Source organism: Cervus elaphus, chromosome 16 (genome assembly GCF_910594005.1).
Source record: "Cervus elaphus chromosome 16, mCerEla1.1, whole genome shotgun sequence".
NCBI lineage: Eukaryota > Metazoa > Chordata > Mammalia > Artiodactyla > Cervidae > Cervus > Cervus elaphus.
This window is the reverse complement of record NC_057830.1, coordinates 42,537,633-42,555,634: the sequence shown is the minus strand read 5'-3', so window position 1 is coordinate 42,555,634 and position 18,002 is coordinate 42,537,633. Positions and strand designations below refer to the sequence as shown.

General features: G+C 40.6%; 1 protein-coding gene across 2 annotated transcripts in view; it reads left to right on the top strand.

Moving 5' to 3' along the window:
• Positions 1-18,002, top strand: part of XPO7 (exportin 7) — a 93,454-nt gene that overhangs the window by 59,543 nt on the left and 15,909 nt on the right. The window contains exons 3-15 of one of the 2 annotated variants that reach the window (XM_043927197.1): positions 1,070-1,163; positions 1,698-1,864; positions 2,846-2,911; positions 5,306-5,410; positions 7,044-7,209; positions 7,803-7,876; positions 9,191-9,310; positions 10,699-10,845; positions 11,658-11,830; positions 13,752-13,945; positions 14,386-14,491; positions 16,778-16,913; positions 17,454-17,527. In XM_043927197.1, the coding sequence (XP_043783132.1) occupies positions 1,070-1,163; positions 1,698-1,864; positions 2,846-2,911; positions 5,306-5,410; positions 7,044-7,209; positions 7,803-7,876; positions 9,191-9,310; positions 10,699-10,845; positions 11,658-11,830; positions 13,752-13,945; positions 14,386-14,491; positions 16,778-16,913; positions 17,454-17,527 (1,622 nt within the window). Of the gene's footprint in view, positions 1-1,069; positions 1,164-1,697; positions 1,865-2,845; positions 2,939-5,305; positions 5,411-7,043; positions 7,210-7,802; positions 7,877-9,190; positions 9,311-10,698; positions 10,846-11,657; positions 11,831-13,751; positions 13,946-14,385; positions 14,492-16,777; positions 16,914-17,453; positions 17,528-18,002 lie in introns of both variants that reach the window. The other variant, XM_043927196.1, reaches the window with a different exon arrangement.

Sequence of the window (18,002 nt, the reverse complement as noted above, 5' to 3'; positions counted from 1 at the left end):
CATTTTATTTTTTTTCAGTGGAATCTAATTGCTTTACAGTGCTGTGTTAGTTTCTGCTATACAACATGAATCAGCTATATGTATACATATATCCCCTCCCTCTTGAACCTCCCTCCCATGCCCTCCAAAGTCACTCTTACAGATTTTTTTCATAAACTTATTTTAATAATTGATGGTATGGTGTAATGCCTGTGGATAGCCTCTGTGTATACCCTACTGCCCTAAGAACTTAACAGTTTCGTGGAAAATTATGTTCGACCCTTGATTAAATTATTTTGGTGATTCTGAGTCTGTCCCTGTTACGTGATGTTATATGTAACACAGCTGCCAGAGGAATTCGAATCTGCACATGGCGGCTGCTTCTACATTATGATCAGATTGAATACGCTGATTTTCCATAAAGTTAAAATTCATTAAAATCTACACTTGAGAATATGGTAATGCTATTCCTTTGCTTAGGGCATAGTTTTTTCTTTCTCATAAATAATTGTTATGAATTTACTACTAAAACTAGCATATACATTCCCCAAAGCAGTAGCTGATTGATAGTTGCACTGATGGAAAGATACAGTTTGGGGATTAACTACACAGAATAAGGTGGTGGTTCCTTCTAATACTACTTCTACTTTTTTTTTTTCTTTCTAATGCTATACTATAGGAATATTATGAGGTGAAACTTTTATGAACATTGTTATAGCAAGGCTATTGGAGGAGATTTCTTGATCTAAATGAAAGAAGAGATTTGTCTTCTAAAGAGCTTAATATCTTTCTGTAAAGATCTCCTCTAACTTCTGTCCCCTCAAAATGATACAGATGCTTGGATTAGATTCAGTTTGATCAGGCATTCACTTTATCCTGCCCTTTATTCATGGCTGAAGTGAGCTTAATGAGCACAGATGATGAATGGGCTCATTTTTCCACAGTATGAGACCCTTAAAAATCCAGAGGATCAAATGTAGCAAAGCTGATTAATTTTCTTAAATGTGAACTCAGATCTCCAAGTTAAAAACTTTGACTGACTAACTTAATAAAATTGAATCCTAAGCCCTTTCCCCCTCTCTTTTCACAGTCATCTTACTCCCAGTTACTGGCAGCTACATGCCTTACAAAGCTTGTATCGCGCACAAATAACCCTCTCCCATTGGAACAGCGGATAGATATTCGTGAGTAGAAAGTTGTCTTTTCTCTCTTAAATTAGTTTAGTGATGTTCTAGTAATAGTTACATTTATGTTGCTTGTTTGATACTGTTCTGAAATTGCTAGGCATACAGAATATCTAGAACATAGTTTCTTTCCAGAATTGGGCTTAAAAGTAAGGAGGGCCCAATATAATTGCTCCTAGATAAAGCCCAAGTTAACTGTTTTGTTTTCAGAAAGTTTCTTTTACCTGGTCTTCACCATCACTAGTAACTAAGAAAAACATTGCTGAAGATTTTGAATCCTGTGCCAACCATGCTATTTAATCATCAAGAGGTAGATGCAAGGCTCCCTTACTTCAGGTTCTTCATTGTGACTCGTACACAATTCTGAGTTGGAAAGTTTAGTGAATCTTAAATTTAAAGTCCTGTTTCTCAGTAGTGTGAATAATTAAGGAAGTTTAGGGTAAAGAGTCTAGATTTACCACTTCTTAGACATTTAACGACGCACACCCTTCCCTGGCGGAGCCATCTCTGATGTAGATTATTTCTGTTTTATAGGGAACTATGTGCTCAACTACCTTGCCACTCGGCCAAAGCTGGCCACTTTTGTGACGCAAGCACTTATCCAGTTATATGCCAGGATCACAAAGTTGGGCTGGTTTGACTGTCAGAAGGATGATTACGTCTTCAGAAATGCAATCACAGATGTCACAAGGTTTTTACAGGTATGATGTATGTATTCGATGAAATAGAAAGAAGTGAAGCGATATATGCTTACTTAGATATTGATCTGCAAATGGAATTGTTTGGTACATTTTCTTCCGTATCTTTTTAATTCTTAATGTGTTGGTTTTACATGTTTACATGTCAGCACAAACCCTACTTCATTCTTTCTATTGCTTACATACTATTCCAGTTTAAAACATTATAATTCATTTAACCCTTCTAGGTAAGTATTTAGTTAGTATCTATATCTAGACTGGTAGATAAATACTTTGGTGAATATTCCTTGTGTGTGTGTGTGTTTGTGTATTTGTGTGTGCTTATACTTTGAGCCAAGTGTGTTTATAGTGTGAATTCCTAGCCTTTGAATTATTCAGTGAGAAGACTGTGTGTATTTTGGGTTTACATGGATATTTCCAGATTACCCTCAAAAAAAGTTATTCCCTCCAACAGTTAATATGTCTGTTTCCCTGTACCTCCACCCTGTGAGCTCAGCTTTCTTACTTTTCCAGTTTCATAGGTAGAAAGAATTGGTAGCTCAGCATGTGAGTTATGAATGAGACAAACAAATTTTCATATGCTCATTTACTACTTATTTTTTGCTTTTTGTGAACTTCCTATTTATATCTTACGTACATTTTTTTTAATCAATTCTTTGCCCTTTTTTGTATACAGCCTTCCATATAAATTATCTTACACATTCATTTGTCTTTTATCTTCGATGTGATTTGCTAATTTCTCTTCCTACAATATGTATAGTATAAAGCTTGTAGATATTTTTAACGTACAAACGGTTTCAATTTTGATGCAGTCAGATTTAATCCTCTTGTATATCAGTTAGATTTTGTGTCCTGCAAAGCAGCAGTTTTAAAATACCAATTTCTCATACCTTGTCTAGGCAGTTTAAGTATGACTGCATTCCAGATGCTGAAATCAAGCTGCACAGGCCAACTCTTTCTGCCTTACCTTTTTTTTTAAACCAGGATAGTGTTGAATACTGCATCATTGGTGTCACGATTTTATCGCAGCTAACCAATGAAATTAATCAAGTAAGTGCTACAGCCTTCCTCATTGAAGTAAGTGCCATATTTTCACTTAGTATTGGTGTTTTCTGCCTGTGTGTGGGATGATCTTTTTTGGCAGTTGTGTGCTTTGGCGGTAAGTGATTAATGCCCTTTTGAAACAAAACAGTTCCATGGGGTTTTCCTCTGTGAGTGCAGTCCGGATCCCCTTCCATCTCCAGAATATCTTCTCTCTCATCTCAGCTCTCCTCAGTGGTGTTAATGTTCAATGTTAGAGAAGAGCGCAATGATCCTAAGTCAGAACTTAGGAAACCAGCATCGTTGGTGTGCTCTTTCTGCTGTATAAGTTAATGTGTTTATAATCATTCAGAAATCACTTCTCATGTGCCTTTATTACAGATTTTTCTGGTCATCTTTTCAGAATGCACAAAACATTCCGCTAAATACCAAATAATTTTTTTAAATAGTCATCGATGTCACAGATACTACAGAGGAAACACCAGTGGCTTTCTTTTGCTCTGGCTATAATATTTTTTAGTCATTTACTTTTGTATCCAGCTAAAATGTTATAATTATTGAACAGGCCTGAATTAATTGTAACAGCTCACCCTTCAGCTGTCAGCTATTAATTATATTGGCATCACTGTTGCTATTGCGCATACTTATGCAGACATTTTAATTAACCCTGAGAAATTTAACTGTGAGTTGGTATTTTAAATACACTAGCTTAGAGCCTATTAAAATCTGGAGTCCATATTGTGTTCTCTGTCACATGTAATCCCCACTATGATTGGTAATTATTAAAATAATAATTTATACTTTTGAGTGATTTCTATGTGGCAGGCACTGTTCTAAGCACTTATATTAATTTTATTACACAGTAATAAAATTACAGTGGTTATATGAGATAGAGACTCTGGTTATGCTATTTTCTAAATAAAAAACTAAGGCGCATAAAGATTAAATAATTTGCCTATGGTATCGCAGTTACCAGGCAACAAACAGTATATGAATTCAGACCCACATAGGCTTATTGCAGAGCCTATGCTCTTAACTTGCTTATTATTTAACCACTCCTATCCTTATAGTAACTGGAGTAGGAAATGGCAACCCACTACAGTATTCTTGCCTGGAAAACTCCACGGACAGAGGGGCCTGGCAGGCTCCAGTCCATGGAGTCACAAAGAGTCAGACACGATTGAACACACACACCCTTGTAATAAGAGAGCGTGCATTAATTATGTACAGATTGTGGAGTTAATGCTCTTCCTTTGGAAGCTTGGCTCCACAAAATCCATCAGTGTTGGTATTTTAGAATCTTTTCAAATTTTTGTATTTATCTTTCTCAGGAAAGCAATAGAAATGTGTGTGATGTACTTAAGACGTAATTATTCTCTGGATTATGATCTGTGTAACAGATTGTATACGGCATCTGATATATAATGTAGTGATACCTTTTTATCTAAGACATTTGTAACACAGTGACACTGAGGCTAAAATCAGAATATTTTGAACTCTGTGCAACTGAATTTTCTATTGGCTTTTTTTTTTTTTTTTTTTTTGCTTTAGATTTAAATTAGAAAACATATTTCTGTTATCATTCCAATCTGAACTTAGAAATAAAATTGGGGGGTGGGGGTTCCATAATGTGCCAAAAGGCAAATGAGCTCCCTCCTGCATGAGTTGATCAGGATATAGAAGTGATTTAAGCTTACAGTAAGTGGCTGGACTAAATATTGTTGGCAACCTTGAAATTCCTTTATCACTTTTATTGAGTATGTACTATGTGTCAGCTATAGAGGACTTACTAAAGAAGTAAGAGATGTAATCCCTGACCGCAAAAACCTTTAAAATATGACTGAAAAGACAAGGACAGAGGAGTGAGAGACCAGTACAGCCCCTTAATTGAAGTCCTCACTCCCGTGGAATAGACTGCATGTTGAAATAGGTGAGAAAAGAAAGAGAGTATTATAGGCTATTGCCATTTATCTTAAGTTCATGGCTGTAGTAACTCTTGACTGGATTATTTAGCAAAATCCAAGCCTTGCGACTGTCTGTTTTTGAGACTCAGCCTCAAAAGAGCATGATAATAATTATTAACAAAGTCTTCCAACAGTTTGTTAAATATTACCTCCCTAAGTGCAGAGGAAATGGAAACCTTGCAGTGGAGACACTGTACTTTCTTCCTATCTTCCCTCTGTAAACGGTAGAGACATGATATCCTGCATAGCTATTAGCCGCTTATCGTCATCCTCGTTCTCTCACTAAATAGAGTTTAACAGTAACTTGAATGTTTAAAATGTATTTTGTTATTTTTGTTGGTCTTATTGAAAAATCCTTCTACTTCATTTGAAGTCTACTTGAAAATTTTTTTCTTTGTAGTTAATTCTAAAACTTGCGTTGGTTTGTTTTTCTGCACAGGCAGACACCACCCATCCTTTAACCAAGCACAGAAAAATAGCCTCTTCTTTCCGAGATTCATCGTTATTCGATATCTTCACGCTTTCGTGCAATTTACTAAAACAGGTAAGATTGTATATTGGTACCTGCTTCCTGGTTCCTTCTGAAAGAATCAGAGTAGTTGGGGACTTGTGAGATGTCAGCGCTTCACTGGCCCGTGAGAGTTTATGCGTCTCTTTAATTATCATCTCTCACGTAATATACATGTCCAAGCTGTTGATGACCTTCCAGTCTGAGAGAAAGAATTATTTCCTGATTTCACATCTGTTCCCCTAGGTAAGGAGCCGTAAGTGAACACTTATCCCATGCTCCTATGTTAAAGAAACTGGTTTGCCACGAAGCTTGAGGTTTTTGTTGTTTGGTCTTTTTAATATTCATATAAGATCTTCCTGTATGGAGTTAAAGCATCTTCCTTTTAGGGTGTTTGATTCTCAGTGCTCTGAACACAGGCTCAGACTACATTGTTAGCACATTAAAACTAGGCTCGCTCCCCTGTCCCTTGCTGAGTTACAGGCAGCAAATAGACAAGCAACATCTGTAAGGAAAAGCATATTTTGAATTTTTAACGTCGATTTAGATTTCATAACCTGAAGGGGTAGACAGTATCACCGAAGGAAATTAACTGTTTTAAAATAGAAAGTTGGTATTTCTGGAGAAGGAAATGGCTACCCACTCCAGTATTCTTGCCTGGAAAAGTCCATGGACAGAGGAGCCTGGCAGGCTACAGTCCATGGGGTCACATGACTGAGCATGTGTGCACAAGGATGGAGGGAGATGGGTTGGTAGCAATAAAATGATAGAACTAAAAAAAAAAAAAGAAAGTTGGTATTTCAATTCATTTATTGATAGACTTGAACTAAGGAGGAAATGATAACCTATAAATTGTACATGTTCATTGCTGTGTTTTGATGTTTTGTCCATATAGAAAGCCAAATGGAATTAACCTCTGACTGTGTTCATCTGGGGTTTTTTTTTGTTTGTTTTATTGTTCTTGTTCTCATTTTCCAGTGTGTCTCAATTATAATATGAGAAGCAAGTTTGGATTTTTCTTTTGTCCCAATTAATGATGTCCATCTTTTCCTTTGGCTGCCTAGTTTTACTTCAGAATTCCCCAAAAGTCCTCATTTTGGGCAAGCTGCCTGTAAAAACTGTTGTACCCTCTAGAGGGGGAAAAAGCTTGTGAGAAAACAGGATTGAATCCTCTTCTGATACTGATGCTATCAGAAACGAATCAGCCAGTCCCTGGGGTCACAACTGGTAGAAACTTGAATCTCATAGTCACCATAGCTCTGGGCCATTATTGAGCTGTAGGCAGGTACACTGCTGATGAAAAAATAAAAAAGGATCTAACACGCAAATGAAATAACCATTCATCCCATATTGCTTCAGAATTATCTGCAGCCACAATGTCTGCAGCATGTAAAGAGTAAATGTCAAAGAGGGAGTTTCTATAAATACTAGCTTCATGTTTTTATGAACATGAAACATGTTTTAATAGTAAATAAGGAGCTAGGAGTTTCATGGTGATGGAAGGACTTTAAAGGTAATAGAAGTGCTGCATCTCCTGGCAGAGAACCGCCACACGACTGTGCTGAATCTCGCCCTCCTTTTCTGGCTCAGCAGCCTCCTTGTAAGTCTGGTAGCAAACTTGGAAGAGAGGAATGACTGTTCGGGGCTCATTACGTGGTCATCTTTACAGGCTTCTGGAAAGAATCTGAACTTGAATGATGAAAGTCAGCATGGCTTGCTGATGCAACTGCTCAAGCTCACTCATAACTGCCTGAACTTTGATTTCATCGGCACTTCCACCGACGAGTCTTCAGATGACCTGTGCACGGTACAGATCCCCACCAGCTGGAGATCAGGTAACACGGCCACACCCTCACACCGGGCTGCTGCTCCCCTCTGCCTGGAGCCAGCAGTGTGGGCTCAGGATCCCCTGGCAGGTCCCCTGCTTGCTCTCAGAGACAACTTGGGAGGTTGATGTGGGTCTTTATTAAGTGAGGGAGCTGCACTTGGGAGGATTCCCCAGCTGGGGCAAACTCTTGGTTACCCGGTTTCTGATGGATGTGAGTTTGACCTTACATTTCTCACCTAGAGACTTCTGCTCTCTTATTCATTTGAGAGAATTTCTAGCTTTAAAAACAAAGAACCTGTACATGTGCTTGGTATTGTGTTCCTAAAAGATAAAAATTCTTGCTATGAAGAGTCCTGCTTGTCTTAAGTTGTTTGAGAATCAGAAAAAATGAATCCATTTCTTAGAGAAACTAAAAACTAATGCTTTTTAAAAAAAAAAAAAAGGAAAACAAAAAGCCCCCATTAGTTTGTCACTTTCAAAGGAAGTAAACATTCTGGAAGATGATAAAGCAGGAAGATAAGGCCCCCTGTAACTGTGGAGCGCTGGGGAACGCAGCGCCAGCGTGCGGATGGCTCAGTGATGTGTTTTTCTCTCTTGCAGCGTTCTTGGATTCTTCAACTCTGCAGCTGTTCTTTGACCTCTATCATTCCATCCCTCCTTCATTTTCACCTCTGGTGAGTCAGGACTACAGTTTCTGTTTCTGGAATGGAGCAGTGGTGAATGAGCCTTATGTTCATTGTGTTGTACAAAATCATAGAAATAAAGTTTCTTCCTAGAAATACTAGGGTTAGTTATCTAGCCTGTTGAGATAAAGCTTGTCAGTTAAAGGTTCTCACCGTGAACTCTTGATTCCTTTTAAACTGTTCCTGTCTAATGACAAATTGCTGCAGGTATCAGGTTCTTTTGGTCCCCTTTGTGTCTGACTTTGTACTGTACCTCGAATTGCCACAGGCTAGAGTGTGGGGAATTCACCTTATATGGTCTAGTAGAAGATTGTCAAGACTGAGATTTCTGAAAATCTCTCAGGCCTATGTTACGTAAGTGATCAATGGAAGCTGTATTGGAAAGGCAGATTTGCATACTTGTCCTTAATAAAATTTGAAAGCTCTTGGGAATGCTGTATTTCTCCTTTAAAGCAATAATTAACCTCAAATCCCAAAATTCATTTGGGTCCTAAAAAGTCAGTGGTCTGATACTTCAGATTGTTGGTGTAAAATGTTGTTGTACAAAATGTACAAAGAAAGTAAAGTTAATAAATGTCAGTGGGTGTTTTGCACAGTGTCTCTGTGTAGACTGCTTTCCTGGTCACTATGTCACGTTTCCAAATTAATGCGGACTTTCGCTTTAGCAGAAACATGAATTTTTGTTGCTTGTATCATTAGTATCATTACATTTACTTCTGCTGTTAGTCAGCAGAGGTCTGCCTCCCGGAGTAGAAAGTAGGGAGGAAAAGGGCAGAAAGTAGATCAAGAGGGGCGAACAGAATGTAAATTTCTAGCGCAATGGGGAAAGGGAAAAATGTTTTCATTGTAAAACCTGTTTTCTTCCAAGCATAGATCTGACTTGGTTATTTCATGGTAGCACTATGTAGCAAAGCCTGATTAGCCAGAAGGCCTTGATAAGACAGGAAAAACCCTACATCTGAAGCACTGTTTACTGTCAGTTGCTTGCTATTTTCGAGTTTAAATATGTATCTTCAACATAAAGAGGCCGTAGGGGTGGTCGAAAAATAATACCTATATGAATTTCCAAACTGGATTTAACTAGTTGTTATGCTCACTGTGAGTCTAATGCCCTTTATTTTTCTTTTAGTAAAACTGTTTCAGATACCCTCGACTACACCCTCCTTGATCTTTTTTTCTATCATTATAATGATAGCAGAGAGTGACAGAAGAGGGAAGAAGAATATTTATAGCAAGGAAAAGAGTAATGAAAAGAGCTATACCGTCTGTTCTGCTCATTTGTGTTTTGGTTGTGCCCTCCTCTAGGTGTTATCCTGCTTAGTACAGATTGCCTCAGTTAGAAGGTCCCTATTCAACAATGCAGAGAGGGCCAAGTTTCTCTCTCACCTTGTTGATGGTGTTAAACGAATACTGGAAAACCCACAGGTACGATTTTTGAGAATTTACTTTTATTTTATGTGTATGCATGTATAAGCATGTATGATTAGTATATACCTCTCTGTTATAAGGCAAAAGCTCAATCTAGAGGTCACACGTAGCAAAAACCCTAGAAGACAGTTCAATCTGTTATCCTTCAGAAGATTTAAGTGAATGTCTGTACATAGATTTTTAACATTTACCCAGAAAAGGAGCTTGTAGCCCCTAGATTCAAGAATGTCAAAATTACTGGAAGGGATCACTTTGAAGGAAAATAAGGAGAGAGCTAGTCATTTTGTGTGTTTTTTGTTTTTGTTTTCATGATTTTGAATGTAAATTATTTACCTAAGTGAATAGAACTACTTTTAGTTAGGAAGGGAGATATTTCTCATTCAAATATTATTCATTCCATAACTCAGTTGTCCTTTTTATCTTTTTCAGTCCAAAAGATTCAGCTCACACCTCCTTTTTTTAAGTATCACTTCTCCGCACTAGGAAATATCATAAATAAGACCCGTTCACTTTTAAATATACTCAGTTCTGGGACTCCCGTGGTGGTCCAGTGGTTAAGACTGCATGCCTTCACTGCAGAGGGCATAAGTTCGATCCAGGGTCAGGGAACTAAGATCCCTCGTGCCACGTGGCATGGCCAAAGAAAAGAAAAAGAAATAACTGTACTCAATTCTTTCCTTTTTAAAAATTCATTTTTTTATCAGCAATTTGTATGGAGTCACCTACCACGGGCCAGAGATGTCGTGACAAGCAGAACAAAACCTGTGCCCTTTCTCTAATGTAGGAGAACATGTGTAAGGAAACAAGCATACTGGTGTAGTGTGCAGACAGAGGTGTCTGATATAAGTAGTTAACAAGATACATAAACATACTAATACAGTGCGTTTGTTGTCATGATAGCAGTATAATAAAATACATGAAATATTTGTGTAACTTTGCCGTTCTCGTTGTGCTTAATGATAAATTAGACAGCTGCGAAAATGAAAATGTCATTACTTTTCATTCGATCAGCGGGAAGCAAACAGGCCTGTTAAATCTGAGATTGTGCCCGTTTCTGCCATTAATCAGCATTACAACCCTGGCAAGTAGTCTGGTCCTTCTGGGCTTCTGTTTCAGACTCTGCCAATTGAGGCCAATAACCGTATCTCCCAACATGATTATTGTGAACAGATGAGATGATAGATGTAACAGTCCCCTTTAAAAGTGACTTTTTTAAAAATTGTTTTTAATCACACAAATGCGTTGTTCAGAATGGTGGCCAGCATCTCAGAAGTTAAAGCACATCTCGTGCCGCCTCCCCACCCCCTGTGCCATCCCAGATGCCTTTGGAAGCAGTTTAATGAGTCGTGTTTTACACTTTCTTTTCCCCTCTGTGCTGTCACCAGAGTTTGTCAGACCCAAACAATTACCATGAGTTTTGCAGACTACTGGCCCGCTTGAAGAGTAACTATCAACTGGGAGAATTAGTGAAGGTGGAAAACTACCCCGAGGTCATCCGATTGATAGCTAACTTCACGGTGACCAGCCTGCAGGTTTGTTGTGGATTGCTTGACTCTTTCTTCCTAAACAGTGGGAACCTCTTCTCTTGCTCGTTGGTTTTATTTGACCTTGTGGCATTACAAAGAGTGTGGTTAGGAGAACATGAGGGAATTGTAAGGATAATACTTAGATTCAAGGCTGGGAGAATTCCTTCATAGCCGCCCCTTAAAAAACAGGCAGAAGACTCAGCACCCTCTCTTTCTTAGCCATGTGTAGGCAGTGGTTCTCTAAAGTGATGGATTGCATCAGAATCATCCAGAGAGCTTGATGAGAAATGCAGGTGCTTGGGTCCTATTCCCATCATTTCTGGTTCACTCGGTCTAGGGAGGAGCCTTGGCACTTCTGTTTCTAACAAGCTTCCTACGAGACTATCTTGCCTACTAATGTCTGAGAGCCGCTTACTCAGCCAGCTCAGAACAGCTCTTCTCACTGGATGATTAGTCTCTGAAATACCAGTAAACACATTAGACCGGTTGCCGTACATAAAACAAAACCCATCAAAGTTTATCTTTTTTTTTTTTTTAAAGAAAAGCCTTTATCCTTTATGTCAAGTGGCTTGAGACTAACGTACTATGTACACAGCTGACAGCTAACATCTGATTCTACTGGATCCCTTTCATAGACCTTGCTGTGTCCATCCAGCCACGATTCTTTCTCCTCTTCCTTCCTTTTAGAGCATCTGTAGTTTGATGCTTCTGGGACCTCTAGGAGGTCACATCAGAGCATCTTAAGAGATACTAAATTTAAGATTGGACCTCTAGGAGATACGGTGGTAACAGAGGCCTACTCTCTTGGTGTTCTTCAGCATTGGGAATTTGCCCCAAATAGCGTGCACTATCTCCTGAGCCTATGGCAGCGGCTGGCAGCCTCCGTGCCGTATGTGAAAGCCACCGAGCCCCACATGCTGGAGACATATACTCCTGAGGTCACCAAAGCCTACATCACATCCCGTCTGGAATCTGTGCACATCATACTCAGGTAAGGAAATGGGCAGCCTCCCTTTTTCCCTACACAGGCCTGGTGTCAGACTTGCTAGGGACCTGACATCCAGTTGGTGGATGCATCCTTGATATGAATCTTATTGGAGCTAACACCGAAATGGGTATTTTTTCCTGTCAGCACAGCAGCTGATGAGAGCATAATGTCTGAAAGAGGAGTCTTTTTCTCTTTAATATCCTATTCATGTCCCTTCTTCACCCACCATAGCAGCATCTTGGAATACAAAGCATATCAGTATAACATTTGTCCTTGCCACTGATTTTCGTTAAACATGAGAGAAGCATTTCTAAGCTGTAGATGACAACAGTTACAACGTTTAACATATAGGTGCTTAATGTGAACTTATCAAGACATAAGTGGATAAATAAACCATGCTATCCAGAGCTTACTAGAAGATCTAAGAATCCCTGGCAGCTGGCCACCGATTGCATTACCCTGACACATGGGTTCTGTCTTCTTGACTGCCAGCTGGACCAGAACTCTATAGTAAAGAAATGTCAGACCCTTTCAGAAATGACCTATATAAAATACAGTTATTCTTGGTGTAGAGACCTTTCTTATATATTTTTTCATTGGCTGTTTCTCAGGAGAATTTACCTGAACTCTGCAGGTCTGGTTGGTTGTTTTTTCATTCTTAAGTTGCATTCATAATTTGCTCAAATCAAGTAAATTTGTCATAATAGTTATAGTCTCAATTGTGTATGGCTGGAATCATTTCAGAATCTTGGTATTGGTGAAGCCTACTGGAAAGCGTTGTTCTGTTAGTGATGTAAAGGACTCGGCAGGTTTCAGGCAGGCCATGTTGGGAAGTGGGGACATGTATGGGCTCTGGGCCCAGTTACTCAGCTAATAGCTATGTGCTTTTGGGCCAGATTATAATGGGAATTAAATTACTGTGTCCTGGCCTAGTGTATGGACCATGGTTAACACACAGCTCTGAGCTGCCCGTTGTAGTGGCAGTGATGCTGCTGGATTGTCATATAACCATGTAACAGTAGACAGCTTGTAAGATTTTTAAGTCTAGGAAACCAGTGGATATGACAAGACATGGTATAGATCCACAGTGCCTTGTCTGCAGTTCTGAAACTTAACATGTGAATGTTTAATTTTCTCATAAGTTTGACACAAAACTCATTTGGTGGCAAAACTTGACATGTGCTGATATGAGACCACTTAATCTCAGGTGGCGCTAGTGGTAAAGAATCCGCAGTTCAATCCCTGGGTCAGGAAGATCCCCTGGAAGAGAGTATAGCAACCTACTCTAGTGTTCTTGCTGGGAAAATCCCATGGAAAGAGGAGCCTGGCAGCCTACGGCCCATGGGGTTGCACAAGAGTCAGACACAATTGAAGCGACGTAGCACACACACATAGTAGTGTTTTTAAAAAATTTTACTTAGTGTGACTGTTCGTAATATTTATATATTTTGCTACAGGAATATTGTACGTGACATGCCACAGCCCATGGAGGGTTCATGTTACGTGTAGAAGCATACAGTACCTCCCTAAAATCTGAAGATTTCTGAATTCCAAAGCCCATCTGATCACAGAACGAGTGGCCTCACAGCAGGGATAGGCTACTTGTAGTCTCAGAGATTACTATCGTCAGGAACAAACGAGAGGCTGCGAGCTGGGAGCTTTCAGGGTTGAGAAGCATAGGACTGGGAAAATCCCTGCAGACAGATGTTACGGGACTAGGGATTGAAAGATACCTCAGGAGACTGATGCTTGGTGAGACCCCTGCCTTCAGCCCGTTCTTACCTTCCTTCCTTGGTAAAAGGCTGTGTTGGGATGTGGGCCTCTACGACGGCATGTGGTGGCAGAATGGAGGAGGAGAGCTGCTGTGACAGGGAAGTCAGCAACACATTTTAAGGGGGCTCCTTCCTTCTTCTGTTGGGAGTAGAGATGGACTGGAAGACCCCCTGGAGGACACAGGTCTGGTCCAGCAGCAGCTGGACCAGCTGTCTACCATCGGGCGCTGTGAATACGAGAAGACGTGTGCGCTGCTCGTGCAGTTGTTTGACCAGTCTGCCCAGTCCTACCAGGAGCTGCTCCAGAGTGCCAGCGCCAGCCCCATGGACATCGCAGTGCAGGAAGGTCAGTGGACAGCCGACTGCTCTCAGCACCGTTTCACTCACTATCACCTGCCTTTCACCTCCCCCGCTTCAGAAGACTTCTTCCATCCTCAGCTAGCTTCATATACACAAGAACATTTGATAATAAATGCCCTGGGGAACTAGGGAAGAGCAACTGAAGTCATATCTGTAGTGGATGTGTTCAAGGAAGTACTGAATTCTAAAACTAACGCCCCTGTCTGATAGGGGAGCCTTGGTCATCTGATGAGTTTCGCCCTTGGTATCAATCACCCTTACCAGAGCAGAGGAGTAGCTGTTCTCTGGAGGAGCAGTCTGACTGCAGGGCCTCTTCCGTCTCTCGAGGTTAAGGGAGTTCACAGTAGGAAGTGAACCTCACAGGGAGGGATCTCTCCTTGCAGTGACGACTGGAGGTGGCACTAATGGGTCTTCTTCCTGTCGCAGGAAGGCTGACCTGGCTGGTTTACATCATTGGCGCAGTGATTGGCGGCCGGGTCTCTTTTGCCAGCACTGATGAGCAGGACGCTATGGACGGCGAGCTTGTCTGTCGGTAAGTGCTCCCACAGAGGCCCCGTTTCACTGCTCTGACGCTCCCACCCCCTTTCGGGTCCTGAGGCCATGGGAATTTGACCTGCTTCTGTTAGTGCTTTCCTTCCCATTTACAAAGTATGATTTTATGAAGCTGATTGCCCATGAACATGAAAAACTGTTACAGGTCCAAATTCCAGAGTTTTTATAAATACAGCAACAGCCATGCCCACAGTCTTTCCTAAAAACCTGTCTGCAGTAATTCAGCAAGGAAATAAATTGTGGACCTAGAATTAAGAGTATAAGTAGGATACAGAGTGGAGAGTAGCTTTTAATTCTGTTTAAGTGCAATATCTCAGAGTTAATGAAATGTGGACTGCTTTTGCCTTGCCTAATAGTCAAATAGGAAGTCTAATAGGAAACTGGGGGTCTTCACATATCCCTAAAGATGAATTACAGAATTTCTATAGCCTTTCAGATGCCTTGACATACCCTTTTCTATCTACAGGATTTCAAGTTATTTTGTGTCTGTGATTCTCATCTTACTAAAAACCTGTAAATGAGCATTTAGTGATTTCTGAAAGTCTACTTACTATTGAAATAAAAAGGCAGGATTTTTTAAAAATCTTTTTAAACCACTGCAGCAGAGATTCTCAGACCTTTTTCTTCAAGACTCTTTACCATCTTAAAAAGTATAGAGGTCCTCAAAGAACTTGTTCATATGGGCTATATCTATCAATATTTATCATATTAGGAAGTAGAACTGAGACGTTTTACGTTTTTAAAATATTTACAAATTAATTTAAAAAATAATAAGCCAATTTCATGTTGATATATATAATATTGTTTTTAATAACTTTTTTTCAGAAGAAATGAATGAGAAGAGTAGCTTTGTTTTAATGTCTGGCACAGTAAAAGTCAGCTGGATTCTCCTCTCTGCTTCTGCATTCAGACTGTAGTGATATCACACAGCTTATAGCCTCTGGAAAAACCCCACTGCACCCTCCTGTGAGAATGCGGGTGAAAGGGCAAATAATGTTTTAGTGTTTTTATGAAGGGCTTTCCAGGTGACCGAGTAGTAGAGAATCCACCTCCCAAGCAGGAGACTTGGGTTTGATCCTTGGGTGGAAAGGATACCCTGGAGGAGAAAATGGCAAGCCACTCCAGTATTCTTTGGGAAATCCCATGGACAGGGGATCCTGGCAGGCCACAGTCCCTGGGGCTGATAAAGAGTTGGACACGACTGAGCAACTAAATAACAATTTTCATGAATGTGGTTTGTGACCTTGCAAGGAACTGCTACCTTGAAGGGTTCTAAAGTTTGAGGTGCTCTCCTTAGACATTTTAACATAACTCCTTAGAATTTGTCCCTAGACATTTCAGTACATTTTTATTCTTATTCTGAAAATCCCCATTTTTCTCTTTCCACCCCCACCTTATTTATCAGATGCTCATCTGCCCTAATTGAACAAAGATTTAATAAGGATGAAATCCAATACCTTTCTGATTCTGTAGCCTTGTGTAATACTGTGTGTGTGTGATAATATAAATTGAGTTTAGACAATTTCTTGTATATTAGCTCTCAACTTGAGTGTTCCAGAACAGTGACTGAGTCCAGTGCACTCATGATGTCACAAAATGTTCAATAGTTTGTTACCTGTTTTCACATTATCAAAATGTCAGATGACTCACTCGTAATAACATCATTCTTACTCATCCAGCATCCACTCACTTGCATTCCAATATGCTTTCTTTTGGGGGAATGGGTGCAGGTGAAAGGGATGATGTCACAGGTAGCATATCGGCTCTTGGTCCCTGGAAGTGTTTCCTGCCTGTGGGCATTGTCCTTCATGTGTCTCCTTTCCTTTTATGGCTTTATGAGAAAAAAGATTGAGAGCCACTGGCTTAGTCCTGTCTCCCTCATTTTATAGCTGTGGAACTGGGGCTAAGAAAATAAAATTGCTGTACTTGAGTTCTCACAGAAGTTTCAGGGATGACCATTACCCTAGTACTAGTATTTTTTCCCACTGTTTTTAAGCAGTTATGAGTTCTGCCTCCAGCTATAGAATCTCAGGGGACTGGAAGTTTTAAATATCTAATTGGGCATTCATATTCCTCGGCTGTGGTTCCTGAGGCATAGAAGGGGAGAATTTTGTTCCCTAGTGGAGCTTAGAGCCTGCAGAGAATGCCTTTCCAATAGGATGATGGGTGAGGGGAGGGGGTGTGTGCCTGTTTTCGGGGGAGGTTGGTTTTCTCTGGTGACCAGGATACCCTGCTGTTGAGAGAATCATTGCTTTTCCTCCTCCAGGGTGCTCCAGCTGATGAACCTAACAGACTCTCGCTTGGCTCAGGCGGGTAACGAGAAACTAGAATTGGCCATGCTGAGCTTTTTTGAACAGTTTCGTAAAATCTACATTGGGGACCAGGTGCAGAAATCCTCTAAGGTAACAGATTCTGAGTTGGCTACATTTAGTGCTCACTTCTGCTTGTGGAGTTTCTGAGTAAAAGAAATGGCTGTTAACAGTTTAGTTACAGTCTCCAGTATCAGAATAATCCAAATAGTTCCTCTTGGTCTGTAGAATTTCAGGAGACTCCTCAAAGAGTAGAAGTCAGCTAGATTCTCCTCTCTGCTTTGCATTCAGTCTTCATATACTTCATGTGCTTAATAAATGACTAGTCACAACATCCATTGGTCTCCCCTAAATTGGTAGTTCTTAGTCCCTATGTACATGAATGGATGTTCAAAACGACAGAAGGTTTTGACAGTTTTTTTTTTATCATTTTAGGGTTGAAGATAACATCTACCCAGTATTTAGTAGTGCTCAGAAACTAGCTCATCCCGTCAGTAAAGACTTCCCCAGCACTGTTGTTCATATTCTTCGTATAGTTTGTAACCTCCTTCATGAGGACAGAATCAGTACTGGGATATGGTTTTTCTTATCTGTATTTTCTGGTTGCTTTCTCTTCCCCAAACACACCACCAGTTGTACCGCCGGCTCTCGGAGGTGCTGGGCCTGAATGACGAGACCATGGTCCTCAGCGTCTTCATAGGGAAAATGTAAGTGTCCTGGCTCGCCCTCGGCAGGAGCCCCCGCAGTCCTGTTGCGGCTGTACAGTGTGGTCTTGGCGTTGCGCCGCCAGTGCCTTGGCATTCCAGCAGTGATCGTTTGCGTCAGAAACTTGTGCATTTGAGTGTGTGACAAGCTGTGCTTAGAGATACGGCCCGGCCCCAGAGCATTCCAGGCTTGAACAGGCAAGGATTTCATTTTGTCCATGCAGAATCTCATCGGCAGCCTCTGGAATCACGGGGAACCTGTCGGGGGGAGCCTGTTGTGACATTAGCAAAACAGACCTTCCTCCACAGCCTCTCACCAGGTCACCCTCCTGCCCAGAGGCCCCAGCCGGCTTCCGTTTTCCGAGGCTGATCGCCACTAGGTGTGCCCCCAGGAGGGGAGCCCCACTCTAACTCAAATGGGCTTGCTCCTCTCGAGAACCATCACACCCTTTCAGAGTCTTGAATCGCAAAAATCAAG